Source organism: Plectropomus leopardus, chromosome 10 (genome assembly GCF_026936395.1).
Source record: "Plectropomus leopardus strain MGB_pleo_1.0 chromosome 10, ASM2693639v1, whole genome shotgun sequence".
Taxonomy (NCBI): Eukaryota; Metazoa; Chordata; class Actinopteri; order Perciformes; family Serranidae; genus Plectropomus; species Plectropomus leopardus.
This window is the reverse complement of record NC_142185.1, coordinates 34009080-34027939: the sequence shown is the minus strand read 5'-3', so window position 1 is coordinate 34027939 and position 18860 is coordinate 34009080. Positions and strand designations below refer to the sequence as shown.

Here is an 18860-nt window from a genome sequence, read left to right as displayed (position 1 = left end):
TTTAAAAAATTACTTGACTCAGTATATTTACAGAGTTACAATACTTTTATTATAGTACAGTTTTTTTAACTTTGCTAGTGGAAAGACCTCACAAAATACACTTTTATTTATGTGTGAAAGATGTCCAAGTGTCGCCATGACAGTGAAAGGTGCAGTTTGAACTTAGGCCCTTACCTTTCTCATCTCATGAACTTACAAAGCCTCCAATTTCTCCATAATTACAGATGCACTGTGACAATTTCACTCTCCACTTATCTAAGAATTGTCACTGAATGAGAAGAAAATTACGAAATTGCACCCTGAGTTGATGAGCCACTGATAAGTACTGGATCAGCTTCCATATAAAAGTAGTATAATGAACACAGTACACCTCCACAAGATGCATGAAAAATAGTGTCATGCATCAAATTACTTGATTGAGGTGCAATTAGGTTAATTGTATGAACCACTTATTTGAATTTGCAGGCTAATTTATCCCCCTGATATATGTGTTGTTGCTGCATTAGAGAACTGCTTATATGATTACTGCGTTATAATGAGGTATTTGTATTGCAACTATCCTTCAGTATTTTCTGTCTCCACGTGGATTTGGCACTGAAAATATATTTTTCATTATGGCTCTGTGCCTGCAATGACTGTGCCTGGAGACATTATGTTTTGGGGTCATCTGTATGTACCATTCTTAGAGCACCTTGAGGGAATTTCTTGAAATATGGCACAAACGTCCACTTGGACTCAACGGTGAAATCTTTAAAATTTGGTAGTCAAAGGTCAAGGTCACCATGACATTGCGTCAGTCCTATTCTTGTGAACATGACATCTCAACAACACCTTGAGGTTATTTATTTAAATTTGGCATAAACGTCCTTATGGTCTCAACAATGGACTGATCAGGTTTTGTTGGTCAAAGGTCAAGGTCACTGTGACCTTGCATCCATCTCATTCTGGGAAACGCAGTATCTCAAGAACACCTTGAGGGAATTTCTTCAACTTTGTAACAAACATCCACTTGGACTTAATGATAAACTCTTTGGAATTTGGTGGCCAAAGGTCAAGTTCACTGTGACCTTGCATCCATCTCATCCATGTAAACACAATATCTCAAGAATGCCTTCAGAAAAATTCCACAAATTTGGCACAAACGTCCTCTTGGTCTCAACAATGTACTGATTAGATTTTGGTGATCCAAGGTCAAGGTCACTGACCTTGTGCCTGTCTAATGCTGGGAAACGCGATATCTCTAACACCTTAAGGGATTTTCTTCAAATATACATCAGCCATTTGGACTCAAGGTTCAACTTATTAGATTTTGGTGTAAAGTTTGCCAGTCACATTGACGTCGCATCATCTCATTCTGGGATAAGCGATATCTCAAAAACACCATGGGAAATTTTCCTCAGATTTGGCACAAACACCCACTTGGACTCGGGGTTGAGTTGATCAGACACATTTTGGGCAATAATTAAAGAATTCATACATGAATTATGAAATAAATTTACACCAGTGTCCAATTAGATAAAATGATACAGTTCTGACTCTTTTTTTTTCAACCAAAAGATGAAAGGTCCAAATGTTCTGCAAAAACACTTTTCTGGCCATAATTCAGCCCCATAACTTAGGAACAGAAGAGGAGACATTTGGACAGATATTAAACTGGAGACACTAATCCGGGGGCCCACCATGAAACTGTGCCGATCGTTTAGATCTTCTGTGCTGCCGGCATTGCTATTGTCAACTGTCAAGGCCGCATATGAGCCTGGACAGACATGAATGTAGATTGTAACTGAAACTTAACCACAAGACAGTAATTCTTGTTGTTATTATAGCTACTAGATATATAAATGTCTATTTAAGTTTTATATTATGGAAGTTAATTCATTTTTCAGGGCATTTTATAATCACGTCTTCATGTCTTTATCGTCTCTACGCGTTATCTGGTGGAAGCAAGTCGGTTTTTGTCGTGTGTCTTGTCCCTGTTAAGCACTTTAAGATGATGTTATAAAACAATAACAGTCCTAAACTCTGCCCTCATACGTTAACATCATTACCGTCTCCACCATCAGTGTCACTTTCCATCCACCATGTTCTGCTGCCCTGTACCATCTCCATCACATGTACGTCCACATTAGCTATAATGCTTCCTTTGGCGTATAGTCGATACCATCTCTGAGCCCATGCATCCTGAATTTATTTTATATGTTCACTGGCTGATTATCTGTGAGAGACAGATTATATCCTCGAGCCTGAGCAGAGAAGAAGCAGCTCTGCTCAAAGTCAACGTTCAGTCAAATTAAGGTTGCTCTGTTTAATTGACTACATCCACTGAAAGCTCAAGTGTCCAGAGCACTGCTGTATGTTGTGTGCCTACATGCTGTGAAACATTTTGCAGGACCTTTACAGCCAAATCTGGCCTTGCATAGGTTGCCGAGTGCCCCCCAACCATATCCTTATTCACAATAAAAGTGATAATAGTGATTCACACTGGGAATTGCTTTGTATTTTAAGTAGGGCTGGGCGATAAAACGATAACAATATCAATCGCTAAATAACATTTCCTCGATTGAAATATGAGACGTAGTCAATAGAATGTCGAAAGAACGCATTCCAGCAATGTTTTGACAGACAACACGAAAAGCTGCTGATAATAAGAACAGCGCAGCCGCAGCTAACCAAATGCGGTGAACTGCTTTTAACAGCTGAGTGTTTGACAGCCACAACGTTCAAACAGACAAATTTGCAGAGGTGGAAAGTGGCTTCTACAGACTACTTTGTGTTAGTTTCAGGTTGAATCAGACTTTGAATGAATTATTTAGAAACACCAGGACGCATCGCTCCGTGTCTCATCCAGCTGCTGGCTGAGCTCTCATAATTATTACCAGAGGCAGATGTAACGTTTTGGGGGGCTGGGGCCACAAGCACATGAGCTTATTTTCACCCTTTCTCTAACTGGGAATGTTGGCAGGCTGTTGGCAGCGATATGAGAAGTAGGCCTACTCAGAAGTTTTTATTCCTGAGTAATATGATGAATAGCACAGAAGATTCACAGAAGTTGAAGTCAGAGTTCTGCAGTCAGGAGAGGTTGGCCTATATCAGCACAAATTTAAACCCCCAAAAAATCAAAAAGCAAAATAATTGTACATTAAATGTAATTGAAGTAAAATGTTTTATTAATGGTGATATTGATTTTAGGTATGAGGTTCAGATCTTTGCTGGGAGGAAATTTTAGTAACTGGACCTCTTTGAATTTTAGTAGAATAGGTCCTCCAGTTGGTGACGCCTGTTCTACAGTATATTTGTCATGTTCAATGTGTGACAGAAAATAAATATTTAAACCAAAATTAACCTGATGATATCTTCATATCTCACTTAGGAGTAAAAGGGAACCTTGAAGCCTGACAGAAATAGTGATGTGATGTATATCGTGATATATAATGGTAGCGACTGATACAAAGAAAAATATCATGATAAGACTTTATTCTATATCACTCAGCCCTAACTTTAAGTATACATATGTTGCGAGAATGCATAAAACAGCATCAAAATAGAGCTTGTTTATAAGTAGACAACAGCAGTGGAGGATCCCCCAGCTTAGCCCCTATTGTCCTAAAATCCTAGAAATGTTTTGAAATCCTAGAAACACCCTAACATCCTTTACTGTCGTAAAATCTTAGAAATGGCCTAAAATCCTTTTAAATGTTCTGAAATCCAAAAAACATACTGAAATCCTCGAAATGTCCTCATATCCTATATATATCCTAAAAGCCTAGAAATGTTCTGAAATCCTAGAAATGTCCTGAAATCGTAGAAACGTGTATGGGTCTGCTGCGAGTGGCCCCTCCTGTCATTTTACAAAAGTGGCCCCTGAGCAAAGCAGTTGGTTATCCCTGACGTCGAGCATAAATAACGCTGTTGTGACAGTGATCCTCGGTGGTGTTTGTGTTTGTAAGTGAGGTCATACTGAGGCTGCTCCTCTGACTGATCAGGATAATGTCCACCTCTGCCCCAGAGGTCAGGGGTCAAACACATAGAGACAGGAGAGCAGGGTCCAAGCTGAGCTCTTCACCAATCAGCTTGTGACCTTTCTTTCAACGCTGCTTTGTGTCAAAAGTCAGAGGTCCACTCTGCTTAGTATTTAACACTGTCACCTACCTTCAGAGGGTATGAACATGCGTCCAGGGTGATCGGACCACAAGGTGACAGCTCTAAGTACAGGTGTGAGTGCACACATTGCAATCTCAATTGTCTTATACGGTCATGAAGAGCCTAGAAAAGTCAAAATTGCATATAACAATTCTTAGGGGTGGAAAAGTTTTTGAAGACTAAATAAAGTCTTGAAACAGTCATTGATATTAGTTCCACACACCTATATAATAACACATGATGTGTCTAAGGACGGTCGGTTATTCAAAAATCCAATGATAATTCATGTTCTTACAGTTACTGGCTGTGATTCGTGGTGTAATTTTAGTGAGAAAATGTATTTTAAAAAATAAATCACAAAAACTTTGAGGGGAAAAAATGCCAAAATGTTTTATTTAATATTGCAGAATATTTTCTAAAGAAAAAGAACATTTCTAAAAATGTTTTGAAGAAAACATGCCTTTGAATTTAGAGGCCACATTTCCTTAAAAAAAAAAAAAGTCACCAAAATTCTTCAGAGAGAAAAAAAAAACTTAAAATGTTTTCTTTTGAAACTGTTGTAAATTTACAGAAAGGCCAATATCTTTTAAAGAAATCATGACCTCCAAACCCACGGGCCTGTCTATAAAAAAGATCTGCGGTAAAATAAATAGAAAGTACAGCCATTTAATTATATGTTGCTCGGCTAAAGCCAAAATAAAAAACATAAATTCTCTCCAATGCTTAAAAATTATTTGACGTGTCTTCCCTTTTTAGCACCACAGCCTCCCCTCTCATTAATAATGATTGATCCCTAATTTATATTTAAATATTCATTTCTAATGCCTTTCTGACTTCATCATTGAAAATAAAGAGAAATAAATGAAGATAAATGTAAAAGTTTCAAAGATTCACTCAGTGTATCATCTCTCTTATCCTAACATGCGACCCTATAGCAAACTGTGATAATGTGCAGGTTTTACTGATGTCCTACAGCCAATGTCTCTCTTTTTGTCTCCTGCAGGACGCCTCCATCGCACATCGCTTTCATCTGATGCGGGAAAAGCACCCTGAGAAGTTCAACAGCAGGTGAGATTAAAAGAGCTACGAGGGGTAAAACACACTGACACTGCGAGGCGGATTGTAAGAAGGAAGCCAGATAACCGTCCATTAACTAACGAGCAACCTCATAACCAACCAGTGACCTCGCACTTTAATCTGGAAACCCAATATCACACTGAGCCGCAGCCGTCAGAAATCAATAACAGAACAAAATCTGCCTGCGTAGTGGAATCAATATATTGGCAGTGCCTCATTTGTGTAAAAACTATAACATGAGAGGATGAGAAGGTTTCCATAGTCCAGACACAAATGCCTGAAATGGTATTTATTAGTTGTGTTTTAGTTTTTTGTGTGTTGATTCAGTGAATTTCTCGACTAATTAATAAAGCGTCAAATGAGGACTTCTTTGTGCACAAACAATGCCGTTCTTTTCAAGAGTTAAAGCAGATGAAGGCATTAATGACGTAATTGGAGGTTCACGTCCGTCTGTTAGCAGAGAAGGTATCTTCAAATGGCAGGCCGTGCAGACCAGTGCGTAGCCGGCTAATTAATTGTTATATAACACTGGAAGCTGCCTCAGTCTGAGTAGACGGTGACAGACAGCGCTCCGGAGTCAGATCAGAAGAAATAGCTCGGTTATGATGCTCTGCGGGTTCAGAAATTTAACTTTGTCGCACCAGAAAGAGACATTTTTACACAGAGAATCTGTGACTGTGCTGACTTCTTCTGTCTGTTAAAAAAAAGCTCCCAACAGCTCGGTCTCTGGCTCGCTCACATCAGTGACCATACGAAAATGATTCAGCTATTAGTGATTTTGGAACTTTAAGGACATAATAATGATTGAAACAAGATCTTTTTTTAGTGTTTGTAGAATTGAAATACCAATTCATATCCGACTATTTTGATTGGGAATAAAATTACAGCATTTGTACTTTTCAGGATTTCTAGTTTAGTGGCTGGCTTTATAATGCGACGGGAATGTATAAAAGCAGCTTTCACACCTGGCTCAAATTACTCTGCAGCAGACACGGTTTTTATCGGCACTGATGGGAACGCAGCACCCAGGTGAACATGGTAATTTCAGCTCCTTAACCATCGAGATGCAATGACGCACCGTTACTAATTACCGTCCGTCTCCTCGTCAGCAGCACTAAAACACAGATTCAAATACATCTACAGCGAGTTTGAATGGTGTACTTAAGAAGCAAGGGATAAATAACGAGAAGAAACCACTTAAATGATTCAAGACCTCTGTTCCTGCTGCTGTGTTTACCTGTTCTCCTGCCTGCCCGTGATGTCACACGGACACACCAACAAGACAACGCACACACGCACATGCCAGCTGACAGAAAGGCCGACTCACTCTCCAGCGGTGAGTGCAGTGGCAGTGGGACTAGAGCCATTTAACGGATTTACCTGTGTTTAAATAACCTGTGTGCACCCACTAATTGCGGTGGGAATGAGGTATTAGATTAATGCAGGTCTTGTATGTGTGAAACTGTTGTTCTCAGTGATGGAAAGACATTTGACTTGTTACAACATGCCAACCTGAGGACGTCACTTCGGGGTTGTTTACACGGCAACGGTTGTTGCATGAAATGTCAAACTTTTGTTGCAGTTTGGCCCTTTGTTCACACAATAACGATGTTTCAGGGGCCTAAAAACACAAACTTTTGAAACAAGATTCCAGAGTGTAACCGTATTAAAACGCCACCTCTTCTGTCGCTGAACTGGCAATGCACAGATCCTGTGAGTACAGAGACGTCACAGCCGCATTTGGCGCATGCACATTACAAACGTACTCCGCCAACTACTGGCCCTGGCATTCATACTGCAACGTTTTCGGTTGTTTTGCAGATCCGTGCACACGAGCATTGTTCTCACAATGTTATCATATGAATGTGGATCTTCTTTTTAAATGCAAAGGAAAGACTTTTCCGTTTTTAGGAGGGCCGTTCTCATGTAAACGTGGTCTAATACCATCCACACATAGCAGAGGCTGTGGGAGAAACACCACCTTTGATGTCTCCCTGCTTTCATTTCCGGCAGCCTTTGCTTTGGCACACTTCCCTCGGACGACTCATTCAGATGCGCAGCAGAGAACAAACAGCGGCCGTGTGCACACACACCGATACTGTAGCCCTGAGCTGAATCACTGCTGATGAGTTTACGGCGCTGCCTGTTGTCTTTACTGTGGCCTGGGGCCGAGGGAGGTGTGTGTGCTAACAAACAACTGGTGTGTTTGTGAATGTGATAATGCTCTCAGGTGTCTCGGAGTAAACGCCTATGCAAACAGCACACAGATCTGCACCAATGATTTGCTTAAATGCTGATCTGTCTAAACAGTATACGGTGCGTTTGTGCTTAAAGGGATAGTTTGGATCATTTGAAGTGCGGATGTAGAGTTTCCCACAAAATTAGGATTTATATGTGACGGTAGCTGATGGTGCTTTCTGTGTCCCTTCCCTAAATTCTGAATTTTTGGGGGGTCAGTGAATGCAGCCTAGGCGGAGTTCTTTATGACTTTTTTTCCTCAGCAGCAGTTTGTGACTCACAGGGTGGATAATTGATCTGCCGATTATTTCAGAGCTGATCAGATCAGATTGATGGATGAGAGGAGCAGCTGCCGTGAGTGAAAACAAACTTTTAGACCCAGCAGAATGAATGGTTAAGTTTCACTTTCAATGAGCCTCATGTTCTGCTGCTCCATCTGTACCCAGAGTATGCTGTGCACTCTAGTGGTACAGTTAGTAACCAAACTGTTTATAAATTCTGACAGTGCTCCTAATGAGCGACAAAAAAAACAACAAACTAAATCAAGGCAGCAGTAGACCAGCAGCTCTTGTGCCCAGTGATGTTAAAACATGTTTTTCTTGATGTAGTCTGGCTTTAGCGATTTTACAGCTTCAGTTCCCCATCAGTAATCACTGTCTGAGGGCAAAGTAAAGCTGTTAAAATATTCTAAACATAGCATATACTTCAATTATACTTTGTGTTGGTATTCATGCCTGCTTCTCCAAACTAGGGGCGTGCTGACTGTCATTTACTTGCACACACGTGCACAGTGCATGGACATACATGTGGGGACATGCACACACCTCATACTTTAATAACATAGTCATTATTTACTGTTATTTTGTTCTTTGTCTCTGTTCTCATTTTGGTCTCCACTTTCACTTAGTCATCCCATATTTTATTGTATTTGTTGTATTGCATTATTCCGCAGTAATCCTACATTTCCTGTTTTAATTCTGAAAGCCTAACCAGGCACAGGGGTTAACCTTGGCTGCAAAGCTGTACACATTGCATTGTTTTGTATTCTACGTTATCTAAACCAATGACTATAGATAAATTAAAAACTCTGTTGTTAATTGTGCACATGAGCACAAACACACGGAGGGCTCTGAATGTTTAAAATCACAATTAAACCATCAAAGTGGCCCAAAACAAGCACAATGTTTACTTTTACTGCACGCAGTAAAGTACAAAATCTTGTTTTTGAAGGAATCACTTGGGTACTGCGCAGCTCTTGTATGTTTTGCTGGTGTTTCATGTTGTTTGCCTGATGAAAACAACACATGTGCTTCCCTCCACAGTTAATTAGCCCACATACTGTAAAAAAAAAAGAGCAGGGAGGGTAAGAGAGAAACAGAAATGGATTGTTTGCACTTTGAAATTCAATAATTAATGCTAGAGTTTCCACCCAGAGCTCCATATATTTGTCCCAGCATAACAGGCAGAGAGAGGAGAGCATGATAACTAACAGATACCTCTGTCTCTCTCTTTTTGATCCTTTAAACAACCGCCACAGTTAAAAGACGTAAAGCATTTATGTGAAGAGGGACAGATTAAGCTCATAAATTTAGAGGTTAAACACAATGAGCTCTTTCTTCTGTATAAAATGTTTTTTAATGCATTTAATCAGGAAAACTCACCTTGCTTTGCTTTTTTTTGCAGTTTTTTTGGAGTTTTATGCTCTCTGTGCTAAAAAAAAACATTCCCAGTCTGATTCACTTTATTTTTATTGTGAATCAGAAAATGGTTGGGGGGCCACACAGCACCCTATCAGGGACCAGATTTGGCCTGCGGGCCGTAAGTTGAGAATCACTGCTTTGCTGCTGAATCTCTGTATGAGACACTCATGGCTCTGATCCAACACACAGAGTAAAACAAACAGTCTAATGTAAACCGTTTACAGTCAGCCAACACTGGAGGTTGTTGTTCTTTTGAGTTTTTTCTTTAGTGTTTCCACAAAGTAACAGACAGCTGACGGACAACTGCAACTGTTCTGTTGTTTTCTGACTGATGTTTTGGCAGCGTAAATATCCTCAGTGTTTTGAACTGAAAGGAGTCAGTTTGGAGAACGAGCAGTTGATGAATCACCTTTGACCTGGTGAGAAAGGCCCACTGCCACATGTAGCTCACTGCTTTATTGTCCTCCCTGCCACTCACAGCCCCACATTGTCTGTGATGTGTGTGTGTGTGTGAGTCTCTCACACACTCACACCATCCCCCACTCGTCTCCTCGCACATACGGCTCCCAGCCCCCCTCCTCCCTCACTGTCGCCCTCCCATCCTGGCCCTGTTGGGACGGAGGGGATGTGTGACTCCTGACACCTCAATGCACCAGCATCTAATGGTCACAGTAGCCAGACCTCCAGGAGCCCAAAGCCCAGGTGCTAATGACTTCTCACAGGGAGGACAATGCTGTCTTTCTGTGTGTAAATGTGTGTGTTGTCGTCAAGTGAGGGAGTTTCGGAGAAGAAGAATCTGGGAATCAGAAATCAGATTAAGAAAAAGATTTATTGTCAAGTAGCTTTTTACTTAGAAGGACTTTGCTTTGGATTTTTTGGCCTTTTACACGGCAAGAAAGGTTTGAACGAAAGGTTAAACTTTAGTTGCCTTTCATTCACACGACAACAGCATTTTGGCCTCTAAAAAAAACTTTATTAACAATGTTCCAGAGTGTAAATTTTCGAGAATGCCACCTTTTCTGTCGCAGTGTGAATGCTGTGAAAACGGTGACGTCACGTGCATTACATTTCAAATAAATAACCATTCTCAAGTCAGAAAACAACATTCACAGCTCAGGAACACCTTTATGGGGCCTGGCATGCATGCTACAGCATTTTTGGTTGTTTTTGTGGATCCATGTACACAAGCATCATTTTTGCATTTTCTTTTTTTAGTAGGGTCGTTCTCGTCTAAACGTGGCCATCGGTGCAATCATAAAGCATACTTTAAACATATTGAGAGGAATAAAAATAAGGCAAAGTACTGTGACAAAAAACAGAGCCAACAAGAACCAACTTACCTAAATGTGGCGGAGCTGTCAGCGCGTTATCGCCTGACAAAGGCCACTGTGCTGAAACATGATGGCGCTTTTTCCTGTCTTTCTATTCTTTCTTTTTCTCTCTGAAATAGTATTGCCTGTTACCACTTCAAAAGACCACTCCACCATGTTTAGGGAAGCTGGTTCTTTTGGGCTCATTTCTTTTCAAACATTTAACCCACCACAGAGCGCTTTGTTTTGTTTTGTTTTGTTTGTTTTCTCGACACTGAGAATGCCCATCTCCATTCATTTTTAAAAAAAGTACTGCAACACTCAAAAACATAAATATAGAACAGAAATAATTACAATAAAAATATGATCAAGATACTTTAAAAGTGCTTTAATATAACAAATATGTACATTATAATGGTTCTTCAGAAGCAGGTTGTCCTCTCTGTAGTTGGTTGCTTTATTACAGAAAGTACTACAAAGATGCCGAAAAGTGGGGTGTCGGTGGCTCAGTGGATAGAGCAGGCACCCATATACAGAGGCTGAGTCCTCTGCAGCGGCCGCAGGTTCGTTTCCAGCCTCGATCCTTTGCTACATGTCTTTCCCTCTCCCCAAAAGCCCCAAAATATCTTTGAAAAAAATGTGCATATATGCTCTTAATGTGCATATAGAGGAAGAGATGTACAATTAAATCAAGAAAAATAAAGTGAACAGAGTATTTTCCCTATATGCCTGCTTTTTCCCCAGTCGGAATATTTTGAAAATGCGATGCATCTCAAAGGGAAAATTCAGCTTTGTTCACTCTGCTTCCTGCTCCACAGACAAGGACAAACAAACACGCCAGCACACATTCAAATACACGTGTGAGGACTTCTTTTGTCATAAAACATGGCGAGCAGCTGACTCATGAGCCATGACCTTTGACCTTATCAATTTGAAAACTCTATTACTAAATTAGAGTGTGTCAGTATTTGCGGGAGCGTGTTGTTGACAGTGCAGGAGCTTGCAGAACTTTATAAATTAGTGGAATTTGTGCTTATGAATGTGGAAATACAGCACTGATAGCAGCAGGCAGCCCTGCAGAAGCGCCAGAGCCACAACGCTGCCAGTGTGAACACCACAGGGGTGAAACACGCTGCAGTTCGGCGAGGTTGCCGAATCTGGCGTAAGTCAATGCCCCACTTGGGCCACCTCAGTAAAAAAAAATTCTTGAAAAGCCACTGTGCAATGGTAACATCCTGCTGCATTAACTTTATGTATGAGAGAGGAGGGGGCAGGAAAGAGGTGTCGAGGTCATGAGGTCACTGCTCATATTGGGGATTAAAGGAGATGCTTATCTGTAGGGAGGAGTAGCGAGGGGCACAATGGGCGAGAGATAACTGGATACAGTTCAGAGCCAGAGAGTGTTGGAGCCCCCGACCTCTGCTGAACAGTGTTTTTATAACAACATGGTTCAACCTCTCTGCAAAGCCAATCTTTATTCTCTCTCAGACGACTTGTGGTTTCACCAGGTCTCTGAATCCTCTTTGAACAGACGAGCTTTCAAACCAACTGTATTCATTAAAGTTGAATAAAATTAATAAGTGCTTTGCTTTGTTCGTAAAGCAGCCTTACAACCTGAACTGGAGACTAAAAAATAGGACAAAAACGTGTCGTGATAATTGGAGAAATAGCTCCTTTTTTAAAGATAATTTAAGATACTTTTTGTTCACCAGTTTTGGTGCATAAACATGGGAATAATGGAGGAGCGGCTTACGGAGGCAGTCTGTCTCCCTGTTGCACTCTGTGTCCATACGAGAGGGGAAAAAACACGAGTTAATTGCATTTTTTACAGACCGTCTCAAGTGGAAGCAGCTTAATGAGGTTAGGCAGCTCGCCTCATTGAGAATCGCAACTGTTCCTAATTGTGATCTCAAATATGCTCATAATCCCCTGATTTGACAGCGGCAGAGGTTTCTGGGGAGGTATTAAGGTGAGAGAGAGAGAACAGGGGACAGAGACAATTAGCAAGGAGGAAAACATGTGAACGAGTGCAGCGGCTTAAGACATTTAGGTTACATTTTAGGTAAAATAAACAGTGGTGAATTATTTGAGTGCTTTGTTTGAAGTCTGTTCTACAATTTAAGTTCATGTTGAGTTTTATCTCCTGAATTTCTCTCAGTCGAGTTCTGTTTAAATGTCCTTCTCTTCTAGTTTTCAGTGCCAGGGTGGTTTGTGACCTTGGCACTGGTGTGCCCACATGATACTGAGCTGTTGTGTCAATAGTTGTGTTTTCAGTATCAGCAGCAAATCTATGTTACGTGCCAATGAACCTGCAGTCATATTATGAAGTATGTTTCGTCTGCGGAGTGATGCATGGTGGGACATCAGAATCAGAAATACTTTATTGTTCCCCGGGGGAAATTAAGGTTCATTACAGTCGCTCGGATGCCAGCATGGATAATTATAGCAAGTAGAAATAAGTACAAGTGTATGTATATAAAATATAAATATAAAAATAGAAATACAGTAAAACAGTTAGCACCAGTATGTATGTATTTAAAGGTAAATTTTGTGTAATATGCTGAGTGTGTGTGTAAAAATGTAAATGTAAAGAAACACACTAATAGACAATTTGCACTAAAATGCGAATATTTAACTTATGATATGGATAATGAGCTGAGTGTGTAAAGTGTGTAAAATTAAAATGTGCCTTATGCTAAAATGTAGTCTATAAAACTAGTATGTAAGCAAGAATAACAATAAGAATATATACAAATGCGGTACATGTTAAATATCGCCTACATTCAAGAGTTGGAAGAATATTGCACATTTGAATAACTGCACAGAGGATTGTGGTTGTGTGGTTAAAATATTGCACCAAATATTGCAGTGTGGACATGCTTGTATACAGGGACAAGGATAGTAGTCCAATTAAATGACCTAATCGAGCTTTAACCGTAGCTCGACTAAACTATACATGTAAACGTACTGAGTGTCTGGATGCAGCCTCGCAGAGCTGCTGGCGTGGCTGCAGACTCTTGTTATAACACATTTTGCAGACAGGTTAGACAGGTTTCAGGACTTTGAACCTCACATTCAGTCAGTGTGAGATGTGCTGGGGAGATGGTGGGAGTCCTGTCTCTAAAGCACCATGAATCCATATGATTGCTTCTGGCAGAGCTCAACAGTGAGTCTTTGTTCGCCCACAGAAAGGTTAAAATTTAAAAAGTCTGAGAACAACCAAGTGTTCAACACTGACTGTGACTTGTAGGTTTCCACAGTTACCTTCAGTCCTCCTCAGTTAAGCTGCATTTCCACCAAGCAGCATGAACCAGTTAAGTATGCATTTTTCGTGTTTCCATTATGAAAAGTTGTGGATGGTACCAATAGAACTGCTCATTACGTCTCCATTTTTTCTTGACCCCTCTTTTGGGATACTTTGCACACTGACCTGATACAAAAAGGTGGAGTTAGAAACACTTCAGTTCTGAACTGTGGCTGCTTAACAACTGTCCATGCCGTGACAAGTTTTTAAATTATAACTATAAAATGAAAGGATGTTTCGCAGCCTCCAGCAGCAGCTGTAGACTAACAATTCATTCTCTGGGCCGACTGCCAGCAACTTAGTGAAACGTTTACTTGTAATTTCATTCCATGCATGAGCAAACAATGTAAATCTATAAACTCACCTTAAATTTCAATATGACAACTTTGACCTCTCCATTTGTTTTTATTGTCTCACTTAGATGTCATACAGTTTTATTAATGATTGGATCTTCAAGTGTTTTAAAAATGTGTATTGATCGTGTGACCTGCATATATTCTAATCCTCACTTGGAGAAAAACACATCGTTTCCGTGCACTCCAGCAGCTCTAAACAACTGTCACTCCAGCCTGCTAATTTTTATTCTGAAAATGTCACCGTGCAGCCCCATTCTGTGGACGTTTTACAGGGTGCAGACTTCAAGCTGTATCAAAAGAAGAAAAGAAAATACAGCGAGTGCTGCTGGACGGAGCAGCGAGTGACAACAACATGGCCCACATGTAAGAGTACTGTCTGTTGTGGAAACGCTACACAGATCTAAGGGCCAGGTACATGTTCATCAGTGTTACTTTTGGGGCCAAAGTTATGTTACTGAAAGCTTTTGTGCAGTTAAATTGAACCAGTTGGTTTTCTCTCCATTTCTCACTGTTGCAAACAAACAGAGATTTCACCTTGAGTGTAAACTGTGTTGTTGAGCCACTGCCCGGTCCCAAAACTGCAACAGATGACACCAGAATAAAAAACAAAGCTGCATCCATCAGGTCACCTCTGAAAAACCCTCTGCAGGGCAGAAATGAACCTCTGCTCCGTCAGTGCTGTGTGTTGCTTTGAGTGTTGTGAATCACAATAATATTTACCCTAGTTGTACAGTCTCCACCAGCCATGTTTCACCCCGTGTCCCCTCCGGAGGCAATGTTGACGTTTCAGCTCTCTGCATACGGGCACTGAGGCGACTGTGTGGATCGTTTCGATGAAAGAGCGGACAACAGTAGAAATGTTGACAGATGGTGGGGTTAACTCTCTGTACTGCAACTTAGGGCTTCAGGGCGCATCGATGGAGCTTTGACCTGCGTGGTCACATGGCCACGAGCTGTCAGAGACAGGATGTGACGTGACTCAAGGCGCCGGACAGCTTCAATATGTGTCCAGTGCACCCGAAACAAATCACGCTGTAGGCTCGAAACACCGTACTCATGTGCAAGTTAAAATATTTTCTAATGTCAAAACGTGTCTGTCCTCTGTTCCCCTCTCGCTCCTCAGAATGAAGAACAAGCTGTGGTACTTTGAATTTGGCACCACCGAGACCATCTCTGCCACCTGCAAGAAACTGAATGAATGCATCGAAGTCGAGGTGAGTCACATCAAAGCTGTTGTCACTGAGGCATAACGGACGAGTGGTGACAAAAAGTGAGCGCTTGTGTAACTGACAGATATGAGTAAAAATCTTTGAATACCCAAGAATGTAAAAAAAACAAAAACAATCTTGTGTACACTACATGTCAATAAGTTTGCTTTCCTGCCTTTTCGCTGTCAGATTTTCAAATGCCGTCCTTTTATGTGTTGCGGAGATGTACAACAAAGTACTTTTCTCATATTAATGAGGCGGGCTATTCATAGCACAGCATCAGATTAATGCTCCATAAAGTCCCTGATTGCCTCATTCAGTCAAACGGCGATGCATAATGTGTCACCTGGGTGCTTAAAGCACAGCAAGACTCCAAGAAAACACACGAGAAACACACCTTTTCAGAAAGCAACGGGGAAAATGCAAACAAGCTGAGTTTCATCTCAGAGGGTTCATGCCCAACACTTTCCATATGTTAATTAATAATTTAAAAAAAAATCCAATTTGACTGTCTTTAGTGATTACTCTCTGAATGTTGTTGACAAATAACTTTCTTAGCTGGAAACGGCGTTAGTAACAGCACAGTAACTATTTCTGTGTAAAACATAAATTAATCTAGGTTCAAAAAAATGACTAATACATCTACCTTGTACTTTGTACCTTGAGCCTTGTATGTAACCTTAGTCGATATATAGCTCCACTACTTCTTAAAGGTTACAACTTTATTTTCTTGTTCTTTGTCAAGAAATCCACAATACATTACTCTGGGTTTACACTGGACGGGGAATGGCCATGAAGCGCACTGCTTTTCTATTGAGCGAATCTGGCAGGTAAACGGGCTAAATGCTCTGTTATGAATAATATAAATGATATATTAGATATAAATTATTTGATCATGCAAAATGATAAATTATGCAGACATTGCTCAAAATAGAGAGGGAGAGAGACACACAGCCAAAGACACACAGGCAATCAGGGACAGAGCTCTGTGTTATTAGAATGGAGCAGAGAAGGAGAATCACTGCGAGGGGAAATAAATGTATATAAATATACGTGTGTATGTCTGTGTATATGTATTTACTCAAGTATTTTATGACACATATTTTTTCAGAAAGTATCACATTATGATTCTTGTCGTAGCTTACGTGAGTGCATATTGAAAGATGCTGTTGTGTTTCCGCTCAGAGGGCAGCGACTTCCACATAAGGTGACATCATGTCTAATAAGAAACTGGGGAACAGCTGTGTAGGCAGGTATGAAATCATAAGGCTGGTCACTTGATGCAAACAGGCAGGAAACTTTTGGTGGGCGCCTAGTGAGAGGTGTTAAACCACCGTGTGTAGAAAATAAACCTGGAGGGAGTCAGTCAGATTGTTGACTGTAAAACAGCTGCATTAATTGCTGGGCTTGTATTACTGTGACCTTTAAGGTTTTGTATGCGATATTCAGAGCATTAATATAGAAACAAACCACAATTTGCTATGTAAAGAACAGACCAGTCGCCAGAATAAAACGCTGGCGTTGTGTGTTTCTGCAAACCACAGATCCATTACATTTTATATCATATCAACGTTGTGTCTACGTCTTGTGTATAAGTGAATTAGTGTGTTAGCTGATAGTCATCTGGAGGTAAAGGGGATTGTGGCTGGCACGTAACCGAGGTGAGATGCCTTCCACACAGACCACTATTTGAGACTAACAAACAACAAAACCAGTTGTGATTTAATGAGTCATTGCTGTTTCCTGCAGCTTTTTAGGCCCCAAAAGTTATGCCTGTCAAGGCAAAATTTTGCTGCTCACAATAGTCTATTCTTTGTCTCTGAGAAATAAATCGGCTTCATATTTGTAAATTACTAAATTCTGATCTGTTTCTCCTTAAACCCCTACTGAGGCGAATTTGGGATCAAAGGAATAAATGAGCAGGAGCTCTTTTGCTGTGCTCAGAGGCTTCTCTGAAGTTTCTCAAGTTAGAACAGATTTTAAGATTTTATGATCTTAAATTAGCATCAGGCTGACGCGAGAGAAAGGCTGTCACTCAGAGCCGAATTTAAGAAGAATGAGAAAATGTTCAAAATCTCATTGATATTAAATTGAGCTCTGTTGTGTCCACAGGATGTAGGCTGGATAAAGAGGAGATCTCAGTTTGAATTCTTTGTTTTCCTCTGGATAGTGCCGCCAAAAGTTTGTTTATGGACATATTGCTGCCTCTCCTGATGGGGTTGTGCCACCAAAATCGGATATTTAGAGCCAAAATATGAAATTTGCCAACAATAGCCAACTAGTTTTTGTGGCTAAACCCACATGTTATCTAACTACAGCGTTATTGGAATGAAAAGTTTTCATATACCCACAAACTATAATCTGCAAATTTGCATAGCCATGGTTTGAAGAAACGTACAGTGCCAACGTTTTCTTTCATAAACGTGAAAAGAAGGCAATGAGCAATGACAATAAATGACCCAAAAAATAGCAAGAAATTCATAAAAGGCAACAAGAAAATTACTTGAAATGAGCAACAAAATAAGAAAAGAACAAAAACAGAAAATGATCTGAAAAAAGTTTTAAAATTAAGAAAATATAAATACTCATATACATTTTTTCTGTTTTATTTAAAGCTAATCTTCAGATCATGTTTTGTCACCTTTCACTGACTTTTTTTTTTTTGTCATTTGTGGGACATTTCATGCGACTGGTTGCCTTTTTTCCGATGTTTTTCAAAGAAATTAAACCATTTTTCAAAATGTCCACTGCACTTTGAAGGCCACTACACTTCACAAAGCTGTCCAGTACCAGAGTGCTGGTATTGTGCTCGTACATGTTGAGTAGGTTTTCACACACACACACGCACGCACACACACACACTCACACACACTCACACACACACACACACACACACACACACACACACACACACACACACACACATTATTTAATGGTAAAGTCCAGCGTTTTTGTGGCTGCTTTGACTCAGCACGAAGCAACCGTGCTCGCTGAGTCACAGCAGTGTGTTTTTGACATTCTCTGTTGAATTATGCGATGAATCCAGATGAGGCTATGAGGCACAAAATAATTCAGTGTTAGGCCAGGAGGGCCAGAATGGGGTTACCTAATATATGTTATATAATATCCAACAGTATGTATTGACATTGTGCCGTCTATTTTACTGCTGTCTATTTTTTGCTGCATCACACATTCACACACTTGGCTCCTGCCCAGGTAGTGCGTCAGGACAAAATAAATCTTGCAGTCTTAAACAAATCACTGGTGCACAAAGAGGGAACAAACACTGGTATCTGCCTTACTCTATGATACAGTATCTCAAACAGTGCAGCTGTGGTGACTGTGGTATTTATTAGCCCAGTTGTTAGCACTAGATTCCTCTCTCTCATAAAGTTATCTTAAGTCTCTTTTCCACTGTGCAAAAAACCTGCAAACATCTTGCTTTTTAATGGTAAAGTGTTCAATTGGCATTCACACCTGGGTCAAATGACTCTGCAGTAGTCACAGGTTACTATTGCCTCCAGCTC

General features: G+C 40.4%; 1 protein-coding gene across 7 annotated transcripts in view; it reads left to right on the top strand.

Annotated features, from left to right (window-relative positions):
• dgkg (diacylglycerol kinase, gamma) overlaps nt 1-18860 on the top strand; it is a 166604-nt gene that overhangs the window by 118651 nt on the left and 29093 nt on the right. For all 7 annotated transcript variants that reach the window (XM_088083697.1, XM_088083696.1, XM_088083699.1 and 4 more), the window contains 2 exons: nt 5144-5208; nt 15249-15339. In XM_088083697.1, the coding sequence (XP_087939823.1) occupies nt 5144-5208; nt 15249-15339 (156 nt within the window). The remainder of the gene's footprint in view (nt 1-5143; nt 5209-15248; nt 15340-18860) is intronic.